This window comes from Heloderma suspectum, chromosome 2, assembly GCF_057233095.1.
Source record: "Heloderma suspectum isolate Gila_16-S chromosome 2, 16-S_ref, whole genome shotgun sequence".
In the NCBI taxonomy this organism is placed as follows: Eukaryota; Metazoa; Chordata; class Lepidosauria; order Squamata; family Helodermatidae; genus Heloderma; species Heloderma suspectum.
In genome coordinates, this window is record NC_139459.1 from 280440031 (window position 1) to 280457771 (window position 17741).

The window sequence follows — 17741 nt, forward strand, 5'->3', positions numbered from 1 at the left end:
GGTGTCCCAGGCTTCCCACACTTGAGCAAACCATCCTTCAGCAACCCAGCCATGCTTTCTGTTGTTCACTTGGACAGGGAGTTTTGTGCATGCATATGGACATTTAATGGAGAGATCTGCCAAAGATCTGCCAAACACTGATATTATGGCCCACAAAATAAAGACTGGATGTACAGCTGCCACCCTGCTTTAAGAGTTCTACATTCTGAAGGCATAATGCATACACTGCTCATTTTGAATAGCATGTCAAGCAATACACAACATTGCTATGGAAGCAATGCACAAGAAATGCCACTATTTGCATTTCTTTGCATTTGCAAATCTTTGAACTTGCATGAATTTAATCTGCGCAACTGCCTAAAGCCAAGCCTCTCCCTGCAATACCTTTGGGTTTTTTTATATTTAGATGGTAGAAATATCATCTCCCCATTGAGAACCATTTTCAGTATGTTTTCCTTTGCTTCCGTGTACACCTTTATGCAGCTAATTATCCCACCGGTAAACACCCCTGGACTGTTCTCTCTGACGTCAAAAGCACTTGAATGCTTCCAGAATCTTAAATAAGATAGATACCCTTCCCCAATTAAATGTAATTCAATCAAGCTCTTCCTGCACATAGCTTCACCTTCCCACATTCCTGTTCCAGCCATGACAGCACAGCAGCAGTAGCCTCTGAAGGTAGATGATGAATGAAGAAAAATACTTATCCAATTAAAAAGCCAAAATTCAATTCAAAATGTGGGTCTTTATATAGCCCAGAATCAAATCAGTTACAGTTTACCTGTCTGTGTCTGACTGACCTTCATTAACACCTAAAAGGGCTTTTAAGCCATAGAATAAATGTAAAAACAAAACCCAAAAGTTCACAAGGTGGCACGGGAACAAAATGAGACAACGGTAGCATTGATGGAAGTCCAAAAAAGGTGCTACATATGCAGCAGGAAACAGCATGGCTACAGTTGCTACTGCTGCAACAATACTTACTGCTCAGGCAGAAAAAGCAAGCAAAGTACATTTGCTTCTTTTGATTCCAACCACAGCCTTTAGCATACATATAAAGAACTAAACATACTTCTTGTGTAGTGTTGTATGGCAGCCTTCTCCAACCTGTGCCCTCCAGGTGTTTTGGACTACAATTCCCAAAATTCCTAACCACTGGCCATGTTGACTGGCACTGATGGGAGTTGAAGTCCGAAACATCTGAGGGCACCAGGTTGAGGATGACTAGGCTAAGGGTACTGGTACTTGAGATCAGTGCAAGATCCACCTGCATTACAGACCCCTAGAAACCAGATTTGCATTGTGTAGATCACAGTCCTACAGTCCCAGAGAAGAGAGGAACTACCACACTTGCACACACAGAGCAAGACTCTCGCATAGTTCTCCTTGTGTCATGCAAGAAATAGAGAAGCAGATAGGACATCTGTTGAAGTGGTAATAAGATTTCCCTTTTCCCTAGGCCAACTGTATACTCCTCAAGCAAGTCTGGATTGTAGACAGAAGTTCTCAATGAAAACTTCCTGTCAACCCCCCTCCCACAACAGAAGAATACAAAGCCAGGAAGCTAAGATAATTTCTTCATTTCTACAGAAGGAAATGTCTGAGCAAATATTATAACATGGAAAGTTCATCTCGGAAGGCTGGTTGCTTTTACCATTTCTACCCCCAGGTATCTCCAAAGCAACTTTTATAAAACAGATCAATCATCTCAAAGGTAAAACTAAAATTGGTATGGATTTCACAGAACTAATATAGATTCTACAGAAGAAGCTCACAGGATCATTTTAAAATGCATATTCATAGCTTTGGCATTACATTCCAGACTAGCGAAAAAAATGTAAAGGACTGGTGAAAGAAATACTGAGGAAAGAAATATTCCAGACATGATCATTCCAGGGTCTGGGGGATTTCTCACCTACATTCAACTACTTGCATTTTGATAGCATTAAATATATAATTCACTAACCTTAAATACCTTTATGCACTGAAAGGGATGAATCTTCTGGTCGCGCGCTCTCGCTCTCTCTCTCTCTCGCGCGCACACACCCAACAGAGCGAAGACAGATTTGTTGCCCAGTTCATATATGCGGGTGAACAAGCTGAAGCTTAATCCAGACCAGACAGTGCTAGGTAGGGAAGATGGCTGATGTGGGTAGAGGGGTGTAACAGGTTCTGGATGGGACTACACTCCTTCTGAAGGACCAAGTTCACAGACTGGGGCTTTTTCAGACCCTGCACTGTCTGTGAAAGCACAGTTGGTGGCAGGGGCAAGAAGTGCCTTCTGCCAGCTTAGGCTGGTATACCAGCTGCAATCCTATCTAGAGAAAGCAGACTTGGTCTCAGTCATGCATGCACTAGTTACATCCAGACTACTGTAACATGCTCTGTGTGGGGCCGCCTTTGAAGATGACTTGGAAACTTCAACTGGTACAGAATGCAGCTGTTCAGATACCCTCTGGGGCCAAGCAGTTAGGACATGTTACACCAACACTGTACTGCTTGCACTGGTGTGTTTCCAAGTACAATTCAAAGTACTGGTTTTGACCTGTTAAGATGAAGCTACTTAATGACTGCCTGTACCTACATGAACCTGCCCAGGCCATGAGATCAGCATCCAAGGCCCTGCTTGCTGGCCTGCCTTTCTCTTCTCTTCTCTTCTCTTCTCTTCTCTTCTCTATCTATTTATTTATTAATTACATTTCTTGGCCGCCTTTCAGGGCAGAAGCCCTCCCAAGGTGGCTTACAGAAATAAAATATATAAAAACAGTTAAAATATTAAACGTGATAAAAACATAAAACAATAAAAGCCAACAATAAAACCAGCAACAGTGTTAACGGCAGTAACAGCAACAATAGCAGTCATATCTAGAGAAGGCCAAGGTGAAATAATATGCTTTCAAGGCCTTCTTAAAAGCCTGCAATGACGGAGCAAAGCGGACCTATGATGGCAGCTTGTTCCAAAGATGTGGGGCCACTGCAGAGACAGGCCTCTTCTGTGTGATCACCCACCTGACTACTCTCACAGGTGGGCAAATGAGAAGGGCCTCTCTTCCTGATCTTAAAGTGCAGGCAGGCTGATATGGGTGAAGGCGGTCCTTCAAGTAACTTGGACTCAAACCATTTAAGGCTTTAAAAGTCAAAGCCAGCACTTTGAATTGGGCTTGGAAACACATCAGTAACCAGTGCAGCTGGCACAGTATAGGCATTATGTGATTGAAGCGCCTCACCCCCACCAACACTCGGGTGGCTGCATTCTGCACAAACTGGAGTTTCTGAACCATCTTCAAAGGCAGCCCCACATATAGCGCATTACAGTAGTCCAGCCTGGACATCACTAGTGCATGGATAACTGAGGCAAGATCCATCCTCTCCAGATAGGGCCGCAGTTGGCGTACCAGCCTAAGCTGGTAAAAAGCACTCCTGCACACCACAGCCACCTGGGCTTCCACAGTTAGCTCAGAGTCCAGGAGGCCTCCCAGATTGCACACTTGGTCTTTCAGCCGGAGTGCAACCCCATCTAAGACCAGCTGTAAACCTCCATCCGAAGTAGTTGGTTTCCCAACCCACAGTACCACCATCTTGTCTGGATTAAGTTTCAGCTTGTTCACTGTCATCCATCCCAAAACAGCCTCCAGACACTGGTTCATGAGTTCAACAGCCTCCCTGGGATGTGCAGATGGAAACAAGAGGTAGAGCTCAGTATCATCCACATACTGATAACATTTCAGCCCAAACCTCCTGATGACTTCCCTCAGCAGTTTCATGTAGATGTTAAAAAGCATGCAGGACAAGACAGAATCTTGCAGCACCCCAAAGGCTAATGGCCATGGGGTAGAACTGAAGTCCTCCAGCACCACCTTCTGAGACGACTCCTCCAGAAAGGACCAGAACCACTTTAAAACTGTGCCTCCCAAGCCCAATCCAGATAAATGATCCAGAAGGATATCATGATCGATGGTAATGAAAGCCACTGAGAGGCCCAGAAGAACCAACAGGGTTGCACTCCCCCCCTCCATTCCCTGGCATAAGTCATCAACCAGGGAAACCAAGGCTGTTTCTGTCCCATAACCAGGCCTGAAACCTGATTGGAATGGATCTAATTAATCAGTTTCATCCAAAACAGCTTGGAGTTGTGAGGCTACCACACACTCCAGCACTTTGCCCAAGAATGGCAAATTTGACACAGTGTGGCAATTATCTGGAACCATGGGATCTAAATTTTGTTTCTTCAGCAAGGGCCTCACCACAGCCTTTTTTAAAGCTGGGGGGACCTTGTCATCCCTCAAGGAGGCATTTACCACCTCAGAAGCCCAGATATCTAGGCCAGCTCTGGCAGGTTTCACAAGCCAGGATGGGCAAAGATCTAAAGGGCAAGTAATAGGCTTCAGTCCTCCAAGCAGTTTGTCCACATCCTCAGGTTGCACAAGCCGAAAGGTATCCATAACATGACTACATAGTGCACCAGCCCCATCCATATCACTCTGTCATAACAATGGCATCCAAGCCAGCACAAGTACAAGCGATTTTATCTGCAAAGTGTCTGGCAAATTGTTCATAGCGGGCCTTTGAGGGTTCAAATTCTTGTGTTCCAAGGCCTATGCTCAAAACGCCTTTAACTACACAAAAGAGCTCTGCTGGACGACACAGAACAGATGCATAGAAGCATCGCTTCCAAATCCCGGGAAGAACTAGTTCCCCTCTACTCAGCACTGGTTAGGCATCATCTGGAATACTGTGTCCAGTTCTGGGCACCACACTTTAAGAAGGATGCAGACAAACTGGAGAGGGTTCAGAGGAGGGCAACAAAGATGATCAGGGGACTGGAAACAAAGCCCTATGAAGAGAGACTGAAAGAACTGGGCATGTTTAGCCTTGAGAAGAGAAGACTGAGGGGAGACATGATAGCACTCTTCAAGTCCTTGAAAGGTTGTCACAGAGAAGAAGGCCAGGATCTCTTCTTGATCATCCCAGAGTGCAGGACACGGAAGAATGGGCTCAAGTTACAGGAAGCCAGATTCCGGCTGAACATCAGGAAAAACTTCCTGACTGTTACAGCAATACAACAATGGAACCAATTACCTGGGGAGGTGGTGGGCTCTCCCACACTGGAGGCCTTCAAGATGAGGCTGGACAGCCATCTGTCAGGGATGCTCTGACTTGGATTACTGCATTGAGCAGGGGGTTGGACTCGATGGCCTTGTAGGCCCCTTCCAACCCTACTATTCTATGATTCTATGATTCTATGCAACCATGGCAGAGAAGAAGGATTTCTTTGCTGCCACCACTGCCACAGAATAAGATCACAAGTGGATTCTTACCTGTGTTAGATCATGTTTGTTCTGAGTCTTCCGCCATTTGCGCTATAATCATCGACACAGTCATTTCATTAAGAAGACTGGTTAAGAAGATTTAAGACTGGTTAGAATGGCAGGCCCTACGGACAATGCCTATTCGGCATTGGTCCCTATTCTGGCCACATCAGTTTTTAAACAGGCTTTGGAGAGCATTTGTCAATGGCTTTTCCTGATGAAATGTTATTATGCTGTTGAGTTGTTGCTATGGTTTCTGTTGATACTATTTTGAATTTTTGCAGTTCGGAAACTTATTGCGTTTTAATTGTAATGTTATACTGATGGGTTTTTACACTTTATATTTGCTGTAAGCTGCCTTGAGAGGACCTTGTCCTAAAAGACAGCCTAGAAATATTATAAATAAATACATCCAACAGCATCTCAGGTTGTTTTAGGGAGCACCAGTGAGAATACAGACACTGTGGAGCGCATGACACTGCAAAGCTAATGAAGCTTTGCATACAGGCTGGGGCGAAAATTACCCCAGGAGGCAGTTTATTGTGAGGGAGAGGTGGCAGGAGAGAAAGTTCAGCAGCCCTCCTTCTTCACATGCACAAGCCCACATCCCCAGGTGCTTTCCATGTGACTAGCAAAGTCCCACATGTAAATATACAGGTCTGCCACTGTCACATCTAGTTTGACCCCGACTGAGATTGGTTTTGTAGGGTTATGGCATCGTATCACATCAGTTTTCCCACACATAGCAAGCTGGCATTACCGAAATACTATTTAAAGCTCAAAATACGTCAGCCCCCAAGTAAAGACTTCAAAGGAAAGTTACTCACTATGCAGCAGAGTCATTCAGCTGATACTCTCGGGAACGATTAAAACAGGCCTGGACTCCATTGTCTGCCCAAAGCCTCCGAATCACACTGGATAAGTCCTCTGGCATGATTCCCTGCTCCTCTGCAGTACAAGAGAGTGCAAACAACTGGCGGGCATCGTCCTGCAGAGAAGGTAAAACCCAGGCAGTTAGACCCTAGAGTCAGCTCTTCCTCTCAGCTCATCTGGGCAGCATTGCACTGACGTTCACGTTCCATGCTTACACTCCTCCCTAAGCTCCTAAGAGGTTCATCCCCAAGGAAGTGTACTTTGTTGAGCAATGGAGTAAAATGCTCCCTAGTTGCAAAGCAGTCACCACCTGTTGAGTGTGTCAACATCTCTGCAAGAAGTCAGTGCTTAAGGACTCTATTGATTTAACAGTACTGAACAAAGCAGACATCAGGCAAGCAAATTCATGGTCAATACATGAACACAATTACAGCTTAGGTTGCAAAACTCTTGGGAACATTAGGAAGCAGTCTAGATTTCCTGGTAACTTGACAGCTGGTAGACTTGGGAAGGCTCAATCTCCAAAGGTGAAATTTATTCCGTGTTATCTGCTTTCCTTGTCACAGGAACAAATGAGAAAAACAAAGGAATCAGCCGTGTGTCAAAGATCTTTAATGTGCTGGCCAGAAAATGTTGAGAAACAAAGTTAAAACAGAAATAAGGAGGCTGATTAGTGGACAGAGAGTCCATGCCACAATAAGGAGTCCAAAGCCCACCCAATTCATATATTACTGCAGTGGCATGGAACTGATTGCTGGTCTGGGGTGTAATAACAAGATTAAGAAGTCCCCATGTGACCACATGTTGTATACATGGAGTATCCAGACCACGGGGGAGCGGCCACCACAGTAATGTATGAATTGGACTGACTGAAGTGGTAACCACTAATAAGGTGGTTCCTATTTAAATTATCTCACATCATACTTTAACCACACGAGCAACTGCTTATCTGTAGGTTCTGGCTACATGGTGAAACTGACTTTACTATGACCCTCCACCCAACAGAATGTGGTATAACTTTGGTTCTTCTCCCTGATGTAGAGCTCTTAACTGTATTGCTACATTAACAGAAGCTGGATCCAATAAAATAATCACCTTTATGCCATTTTTATATCCAGTTCTAAGAGTCAGAAAATGCACGCTGGGGAAAATGCACAACAAACCAGACCTGCTGCCCATACTATCACACGTCAACCCTACAGTGGGGTTCAGAGAACCAAGGTTCTTAAGATTAGTTAACACAAACCAAGATAGCAAAGCAGATGGATTTGTTCTAAAAAAGAAAAGAAAAAAAGAGTGGGAGTATACTGAGGAACCTTCCTGCTACTTTGCTGCTGTTTGGACATCTATGCATTTGATTAGGAGCATGGAAGTGCAAACGGACCAGAAACACAACATTGATCCATGTTTCCTAAAGTTCATTCGAAATCATGGTTGTTTTAGTGGTTTAGATAATAGCTGATGCAGACATTCACCTTACTGACTATGAGAAGCATGTTTACCACACCTTGTCATTGCATTTTCTGACATGCATAAAGTTCAAAGCAATCTACTCCAATTAGTTTCTGGGCGAAGATCAGGCTTATTTCTCTTACAATTGATTGTTGTCCCTGTAACAAGTCTCAAAGCAGCACCAGCTAGTTTATTCATATGACTGAAATTAGGGATGTCAGGGAAGACTGAGAGGTGGGTTGGAATCCAGCGGACTCCCCACCACTTGGCCTCCCGGACCCCAGTGAGTGGGGTTTTGGGAACAGAATTTAGAAGGGATAGAGTAGGTAGGTTAGGACCAAGCACAGATCGATTAATAATAATACATAACTGTTCTTGTATTAAATAACTTTGTATTTGTTTGCTTTTAACTACAAAACCCCACCTATTGGTTTGTCTTGTTGCACTACCATTAGAAAATATATTTCCTTGTTACTTCTCCTGTATTGGGTAGAGAGAACCAATTAGGCATATTGAGTGTCCCTTTAACCCAGAGAGTAAAAGGGGCTGAAGCTGTGTGTGTCAGTGAGGACAACTGACCCAGCGGAGGCAGACGTCCTGAGCGGTTTTTCCTCACAGTTTCATCAGGCAAAGCTGGAGAAGGTAGAACCCATGGCAACAGCATCACAGGAGCCGAACAAGGGCGGGCGGCCGGGGTTCAGCAAGCAGCAGACGGAGGTGGATCCATCCATCCCTAATTGGAATTTCACTGTGATTCCAGGTCTCTAGAGCAGGGGTGGGGAACCCTAGGCCTGGGGTCCCAATCCACCCCTCTGAGGTTCCCCAGGTAGCTACACCCCTTTCCACTGGCCCCACCTCCTTTCCCCCAAGTTCCAATCATTTTGTGGTTTCCAGCTTTTATGCAGTTTTTTTCCCCACTCTAAAAGGCTTCTCTTAAGCCATAGTTACTGGCAATAACATCTTTAAGCTAAAATATGCTGGCATATGGGGTGTTTTAGCCCTGCGCCTTTTGTGTTTGGCCTTACATACTGCTGAAGTGTAACCCCGAGAGCTTCCCTGAAATTGAATTTGGCCCTCAGGCTGAAAGAGGTTCCCCACCCCTGCCCTAGAGGAAAAGGTGCGTCTGCCACATTTTCTCCCTCTGATAGCTCATCTTTTGGGCAATCCTCTTTGTCCACTGTCAAGACCCATTCAGAGTGTTTGCTTTTCTCTGCTATCAGGCCAGCCCCTGCTCAGCAGACTCCAGTGGTCATCAGTCAAGCTAGCACTTAGTTGCTACATCCAAACACATAGCTCCAGCCACCTTCACAACCTTAATCTTAATGCTAAAAGTTCTTGGGAGAGGCACCGTTTAATTTTCCTTTCTTCCAAATGCAAACCAAACCCACATTTGCATTTCCAAGCCATCTTCAACTCCTATGCTTGGCCACAGATGCACATCAGGGGAGGAGGAGCACCGGCATCACAGTGCCATTCTGGCAACCTTTCTGCCTAAACTAGAACCCAAATAGTCCTGAGTTCCCACACACTGGATCGTATCAGATAAGCCTGAATTCCGACACACTTAACTCAGATTTGGGTTAAGTTGCATTACTTAAAAAGGAGATGCCATCTGAAAAAACTACAGGCTCATGTAGCTTTGGCCTATGTACTGGGACAGAATCTCCTCAATGAGTTACAGGAACAAAACAGTATGCTCCATTTTATGTAAACAGATGCTACGTTTGCTTATGGCAAACAGCCAAAAGCATTTTTGGAAGGCATAAATCTGGCTCCTTTTAACAAGTTTGCAAGAATTATAACGGAGAGGTCCCAATCAAATTTCAAAAAACAAACAAACATTGTGCAATTAAAATGTTTGACTCACTTTCTCCCTTTACATGTAAATCTTTGACTCACTTTCTCCCTTTACATGCAAATCTCGACCCAAACTGTTCGGGCAACTCATGATGAAGGGCTGTTTTTCACAGGAACAGACTAATGGCATATGCCTCCGGTGCTGAGGGGGGACCCACTTACTAAAATTAACTGAAAAGGCACTAGAATGTTTGGGAGAATTACCAGCTAACATCAAGGTCAGGAACGTGATGCAATTAAAGCAAGGCTGAGCCAAAGAGGGGTATGTGCGTTTTGCTTTTTAAAAACCCCAACCCGAAAAACAGTGTGCCATTCAGAGCTTCAAGAATTCAAGTGCTTTCGTGCACCTGTTCTATGTGCACCAATCCCCACAGGCGGGGTTCCCCAAAACTCTGTTAAAAAAATGCAGTGAACATAGGGTTGAAATGTTTTGTACAAATGTACTTAAAGTAACCAGGGTGGATAAAAATCTATGATTTTTTAAAAATCCCCCCAAAATGGATGTTTTAAATTTAAATCAGGTTTCTTTGATTTAAATTGATTTTTGTTGTTTTTTTAAAAAATATCATAATTAAAATACCAAATTTCTCTCTAACTTAAAAATAACATAATTACAATTACATCTCATCATAAACACGCTAAACCTACAATCTCATAAAAATGAAGTTTTCTACCACTCAAACATGGGCATTAATTTCAGTTTTTCAACTCATGACAATGGCTCTGCCCAGCCTAACTAACAGGTCATGCTTCTTGAATGCTGGAGTTTCAGTTTCTCTGACTAAAGTCACATGTGCAAAGACACAGGCTACATAGGATTGCTTCTGTGCTTACGTGGTGGTGGAGGTGGCCCAAACAAGGCAGAGGAGTTACTTAACACAGAAAGACACTGGGCCAATATACATGGATAACAAGCTACTGTGGCTTATTTAACCCATGGGTTATTTGAGGGTTGCTGCCACTGCAAACAAGCCATGCCGCCCAGGTTTGGATGACACAGCAAGCCACACGCCACACCAGTAAGGATAATTAGGAAAATCTGGCTAGCATGTGACCAGCACACCTGGCAGGGTTAACAAACCACCATGGCTTGTTAGCCATACTGTGATCCTGCTAATCAAGTCTATATTGCAGGGTGGATAACAAATGATGCTTTTAAAAAAAAAATCCCCAAAAATTGGATTAAAAAAATTAAATTGGAGTCTAGTAGCCCAGTAATTATCAGACCTCACTTTGAGCTATTAGTCATGGGCATTTTGTTTTGTTTGCTACTTTGTGTTTTTTGTGACAGCAAGGCTGGGCCAAAATGGAGAGAAGCAGAAAGGAGCAAAACTGGAAAGAAAAAGACAAAGCTGGTGAGTGTGCATCTTCCTGTATTCTCATACTTAAGCTCCAATCCTATACCCCACTTAGCTGAGAGTAAGCCCCACTGAACGCAATGGCGGGTTTGCATGATTGAACAGCCCACTGTGGCTCATTTATATTTTGAATATTCACCGCCTGGCCACAGCTTGTCAAGCAAACCTGGTTAAACAACCTTCGCATAATCCATGGCCTGTTCGAGGGCTATGCAAGCATTGTTAACCCTCACACAACCCCTACCACCCATGTGGTCAGGCAGTGGATATTCAAATCCCATCCAGCATGCGCTGCAGCCCATTGTGGTTTAAATAAGCCATGCTGGGTGTGTCATGCAAACCAGGGCAATGGAACTTATTTCTGAGGACACATGCATAAGATTGTGCTGTTAACCTCAAATGAAAGCATGCAAATTACAGTGAGACAAAAGAGATGCAAAGCCAGCTCATAAGAATAAAACAAAGTAAATAACACTCTATTATTTCTATAAATATTATCCTCTATTTACTTGTAAATTAATATGCCTTAATGGTGAGATTCACACCACTGTTCAAGAAATATATGAAAAGGGTTCAATGGGAAACTTGATTTAAACCAGTGATTTAAATCAACCCTTTTTCTTGCTGATTTAAATCACCTTGATTTAAATCAATCCACGCTGAAAGGAACAGAACAAAAAGGACAATGGTAATAAAACAACAGGTAAAATAGGAGAGAAGGATGGTGTGGAGGACAGCCTAAGACATCACAGTCCCCTGCAAGACCCCCCATTATCTGCCAAATCCATTTCCCCATGTCTGTCCCTGCATGTGAATCCTGCCTTGTCTCCAAATGCCAAATAGGACACGGCTTCTGGCATTCAGGGACAGAAGTGAAATATCCCCTTGGTTGCCACCTCTCTTTTCTGTCTCTCTGGGATGGGATGCAATAAGTTGCTCAGCCAGAGCTTTCCACTAAGCCCCATTGCCAACTCCTGATGGGAGGAATGCCCTCCTCTTGTAAGTCAACCCACGCACTCAAACTTTAGGATAAAGGTGGGATGTGACGTATTTTGCCTTCAGCTTTGCACCTGAGGAGACCTGTTCACAATGAGCATGAAAGCTGACTATTTTGCTTCCCTGTTACACAGTGTGGGCTATGCAGAGCTGCTTTGTTTATTATTCATTTTCTTCCTGTTCTGTGCTTACTTCTCTCTTTGATGCTTTTACTTTGTGCTTAATAAAATATCTGTAAAATGAATTCTGGGGTCTACCTTCAAGTGCAGTCTCCTGTTGGTACCTAGCTACTTGACTTTGTACTGTGTGCACTTTTCCAAGGGGAGGTAAGAGGAAAGTAGGCTGGATTCGCCCATGGCCACTAGAATTCAGCTGGCAGCTAGCCTTTCCCAGGCTGATCATTAGTGTGCAGCTCTGGAACGCTCTCCACAGAGTTAAGGCAGAAAGGGGAGCAGATGGCAGATATAAGTTTTTTTTAAGAAGTGAAGCATTTCCAAACAGCCTATCTCACAAAGCAGTTGTATGCTAGACTTCTTGACAGATTTCCTCAGTTTGCACGTAATGACAATTCAGCCATTGTTTAACCCATGAATTGTTGGGGGGCACACGGGAACAAGCAAGTGCACGCACTGCCCCCCACCCGCATGCCACTTTGCATTCGGATTACAAAACCTGTTCCTGAGCTGTTTGATGAGACATGTGAACCCAGAACTCTGGGTTATTCAGGGAGGAGAAGCCCAGAGTTTTAACCCAGGGTTTGTTGTTGGATTAAAACTCTGGTTTGTTTCTCCCACAACAACCAAGAATTCCGGGTTTGCATGTCACGCCAAACAACCCAGTTTTGTAGTCTAGATGGAAAGCGGAAGCAGTGAGCAGGTGGGAGGCAAGGTACTCACTCCCATGTGGTCCCAACAATTCATGGGTTAAACAACCTATGAGTTGTCATTACGTGCAAACTGGGTCAATGTTAAACCATGCAAACCATCATGCCATGCAGAGCTACCCCCAATACCTTCCCCTCTTAGACTCCAGGGTGTCTTCCCACAGGCCTAGAGAGCTCAAATGATCTCTTAAAACTGTAAATGAATCCTTCCAGCAATGTTCTCGGTTGAGCAGCCTTCATCATGCCCTCAGTGCTGCTGTACATATTTGAACTTGTCCCAAAGCAGCCAGTTCTTCAAACATGAAGCCTCCATCTATTCTTTTTACAGGATTCAGTAGAGCCTCAGGTCTCCTTATGTACAGACTGCTTACAATCCCTGCCCTCTTTGCAGCCAGGCATACAGGTATCCCACACAAATACTCAACTGCATATACAGCACAGCTTATTCTCCTCAGCAGTTCTCAGACCTCTTTCTGCTTCAGTCAACGTTTACTGAATCCATCCCCTTCCCCTGCCGGTCCTGACCCCTCTTGGTTGCCTAGGTTACAGGTTGGTGGCAAGCTGCTATAACCTTCTTAAAATTGCAACATTACATCATGTGCATGCACACCCCTTTCAGAGGATGTGTCATCACCTCCTTCCTCCATATTGTTTATGGAGAATTTCTTATTCCAAGGATTCTGTGGGGAATTGCTTGGGAAAGCAGAAACAAAATGCAGGCAATGAACAGATTTCTGCTTCATAGACTGTGATCAATCTAAGCTTTAGGAAGTCAACAAAAAACACAAAGAGCAACTTAACTATGACAGGCTTTTATAGTTCCATCAGGTGTCCACAGTTATTGCTTGGCCTTGTTGCCCAAGCCAAAAATTGTAGTCACTAAGCCTGTACATCTACATAGCTACATCCCTGTAACCAACCCTAGGTATTGTCACCATTTCCTGAGGAAAAGGCTGGGTGGGTATGGAGAGTGCACTGTTTGGTGGTGCTGCCTGAAGCCACTCTGTGCACCTTTAGGAAGCAGTGCAATACACACACCCAGTTTTTTCTCGAAAGAAAGGCGGGGGGGGGGGATTCATGTGCTGCTGGGCGCTGCTTCCCAAAGATGCAATGGGTCTCTTCAGGCAGTGCGATCCAAAAATTCTCCCAGCTCAAGGACAGCAGGAGTGGGGGATCACCTGTCTAACTCATCATGCTCTCTAGAGGCTGGAACCACACCTGCCATGGCTAGTGTGGCGAGGTTATTTGTTTAACCCTGTACTTCACTGTAAGATACCTATAGAAAACACCAAATCCCGGTTGGCCTGGACTGAGCTGACGTCCACCCCCCACTCCACCTCCATTACGAGCTCACTTTCGCTTTCCACCATTCTCAACTGCAATCTACAGTTGTTTATAAAATGTCCATAGCCCAATATGACTACCCTCAAAAGCCATGGAAACTCTGGCTGCCCCCCCAACATGTGCTAACTTGAGCCATTTGGACCAGAGTGGTGAGGCAATCATAACCTTTCCATTATACCTAATATGCTGCAGTTAAGTCCTAAGAAGTCACTGTATTATAGGAAATAAGACTGCTTCAATACAGACATTTCAGAACAGGATAGATCTTTCCTACATGGATAGTACTTTCACAAAGCACAGAATCCAACAAGTTACTTATGCCCCCACTGATTCTCTTGCACCCCTCCAATTCCCATCAAGTGGTGCCCACTGCTTGCAGAACTAAGATTTAGCACTTCCGGGGGCAACCGGAAATAAGCAAAAATGCTTGTTTCTGCAACGGGGCAGGTTGGAGGATCTCACATAAGCGAGCTCCGCCAACCTGTCCCAATCAAGAAACGAGCATTTCCACTCATTTCAGGGTTTCCTCTGGGCAGCGCTAAATCTCTGTTGCTCAAGTGGCGGGTCCTGCTTGTGTAAAGGAATCTGCAGGACCCACCACTTGCACAACAGAATCGGGAGGACACAAGAAAATCAGCAAGAGCATAAGCGTCCCCGTTGGATTCTGCCCCAAAGAAACAAGATGCAAATCACATGTAGCCCACTACATGTGCCACTTGTATCTCACTGTCTGCATATGGAAGGGGTGCCCAACCAAAACTTCCCATTATCTGTGAATGCAGCAAAGCATGTATGCCTTTTCCAATGTGGAAATGCTACCTGTGTAGGAATGTTGTCATGTTTAGAAACGTTGCCATTCTGAGAAGCATTATTTATTTATTTATTTATTTATTTCTATACTGCCCAATAGCCGAAGCTCTCTGATAATAAAAATCTTGCTCAATTTCTGGCAAACCTGGCTGTTGGCACACCAACTATGCCCGTTCCTGGACTGGAATAGCCTAGCCATGGAGATCCATGCACTGGTAAACTCACAATGGGACTACTGTAATGCACTCTGTTTGAGGTTGGTCTTGTGCCTGGTTCGGAAGCCACAGCTAGTGCAGAATGCAGCAGCTAGGAAGCTCAGTGGAGCACCTAGCTATACACATATTATGCCTGTATTAAAAGAACTGCACTGGCTGCCTATTAGCTACTGAGCCATCTTCACATTTTTGCTGCTGACATTCAAAGCCCTGAAACAACTCGGGACCAGGATACCTAGCCAATCGTCTTCCCCTGTATACACCAAATCGACCCTTAAAATCTTCCGAGCAGGTCTTACTGAACTTCCCATGACCATGTTACCTGGTGACATGTGTGTCACCAGGTAACAATATGTAAGCGGGCCTTCTCAGCAGTGGCACCCACCCTCGGGAACACTCTCTCATGTGTGGTTCGAGAGGTGGAAACTGTGAAAAGCTTTAACTCCCTCTTGAAGATAAATCTGTTTATTCAGGCTTTCTCTGACTTGTAACTGACCATGACACTGCTCTATTTTACTGTTTTTGTTGTAATGTTTTCTTTTCTTTGATATTGTTTTTATATTGTATTATATGTATTTCTATGTAAATCACTTAGTAATCCTAGGATATCAAGTAGTATACAAATAGTTTAAATAAATAAATCATACATACATACATACATAATAAATAAATAAATAAATAGCAAAAATGTTTGAAGAAACGCTCCAAGACAGGATAGTCATTCAGTGTGAAAAGCCAGCACACTTATAGAAACTGTGGTAATAAGCTCTCTGGCAATAGCAGCAGAAGACAAACTCAGTAAGACCACTGATATGTTTGGGACATGGACCCTCCTTTCCAACTTTAGCTGGAGCAAGAGAACAGTACATGCCTAAGTTGTCCTGGCTATAGCCTGACCTAAGCCTTGAAGATCAGGTTTAGCCAACATTCTTTCACAGCAGCAGCCACCTTCTTGTTGTAACCCATCTTTCCTCGAGTTGCTATGTAATTAACGTGGTAAACCTTTGGTACTTTTGACAGCATCATCATCAGGGGAAACCCCAAATATGAAGCTCCAGACTCCTGCTTTACTATGAAACTGCTGCTTATCAAGCTTTCTCAGCATCCATTTTTTCTGTGACTGATTAACTTAGGATCCCCATGGAAACAACATTCTCTGCACACAGAAAGTTAGCATATCAGGAACAGCCCAGCCTAGAATTTATATGTTTACTTTCTATATCTATATGTAAGAAGCGTGTGTGTGTGTGTGTGTGTGTGTGTGACAGAGAGAGAGACTGAGAATATGAGAATTCAAGCATACACTACCCACCCACACATATATATAGGTGTTTAATTTATATCCCAATTTTCTCTCATAGAAGTCAAGACACCATGTGGAAAGTTCCCAAGAGGCCCCCCAGACCTGCCTAACATCAGCAAGTCATTTTCGTTCAGATCATTCCCGGGACAGTTCAGGGAAAGCTTTACCACTTGATTCCACTGATTATATAATTAGCACTCAGTCGAAGTCATCTGAATGGAGAAAACATCACTTGCTCATTTTGCTTGGTGCCTAGCCTGTGATTAGTGCTAAACAAATGTTAAATGTGGTACTGGTTATGAGACAGCAGTATACATGGAGCAGGGACAAGACTTCCAGATGATCTGGGGGCTGGGAAGGAGAGAGTTTCTTTTCTCCCTCATAATATTTTAAAATGTACTGGACAGTAGTTTTATTTGCCAGGTGGTCCTAACTTTCTGAGTTTTTAATGGGGGTTTGAGGAGAGAGAGAATGGGGCAAGGAAAGTTAAATGGATTTTCGAAGTCAAAGAAGTTTGTGCAATGTGATACTGTTTCAGGCCTCTGTCATCTCATATCTGGGCACAAACCTAACTGTATATATACTCTGGCATGGCGTTAAGATTTTTTTTGTCAAAGTATCCTGAGTTCTATACCTTGCAACAAAAGTCAGATTCTACAATGCAAATGGCACAGGCAACTCATTTTTGCACAATGAGCTTCTTTTCCATAATTCTGCTTCTGCTAGGCAAGGGGAGAGGGGAGGGATGAGGAATATCCAGGCTCCAACCATCAGGACCCCTGGGATGTCCCACTTGAAGAGAGCAAGCACATTTCTTCAGTTTTAGTACCAGATGAAGAAAAGCTCAGTATTTCAGATAGGAAGGATGTTGATGGTCAATAGCACGCTGAGAGAATGGGGTAGTAAGGAGGAGGGAGGAAAGGAAACTCACCGCTCTGGAAGGGTCCCCAAAGTCAATTTGCAGGTTTCCCATTGCCTTGATGATAGCCATAATGGACTGAATGGTGTTGCTGTAAACCACTGCTTTGTACTGTCGGCACTCCTCTTCTGAGTATCCATCCTCATGGATAATCCTAGAAAAGAAAAGAACAGGGAATGCTTCTAATGTCAGCATATCACATATAGAGGTCTGCAATGGATGTCAAATTCTCACCATATTCCACCACATAAAATATTTGTGCTAAAGAATTCACCACCAGCAGGTGTCTCACATAACGTTACAAGCATGAAATGACTTCTCTTCTGCTTTCCCTTGATCTGCCTGAATTTAAGGGGCGGGGGGAAATAGCCCCACACATAATGAGAACACAGACAAGGGGAAAGAAGAATCCTTTAGCATAA

The 17741-nt window shown here is 44.0% G+C and overlaps 1 protein-coding gene across 1 annotated transcript in view; it reads right to left on the bottom strand.

Moving 5' to 3' along the window:
- Positions 1–17741, bottom strand: part of GNAI2 (G protein subunit alpha i2) — a 204701-nt gene that overhangs the window by 60347 nt on the left and 126613 nt on the right. Inside the window, exons 3-4 of the mRNA XM_084839595.1 lie at positions 17332–17473; positions 6137–6297 (exon numbers count right to left, since the gene is read on the bottom strand). Coding sequence (XP_084695721.1) covers positions 6137–6297; positions 17332–17473 — 303 coding nt within the window. The remainder of the gene's footprint in view (positions 1–6136; positions 6298–17331; positions 17474–17741) is intronic.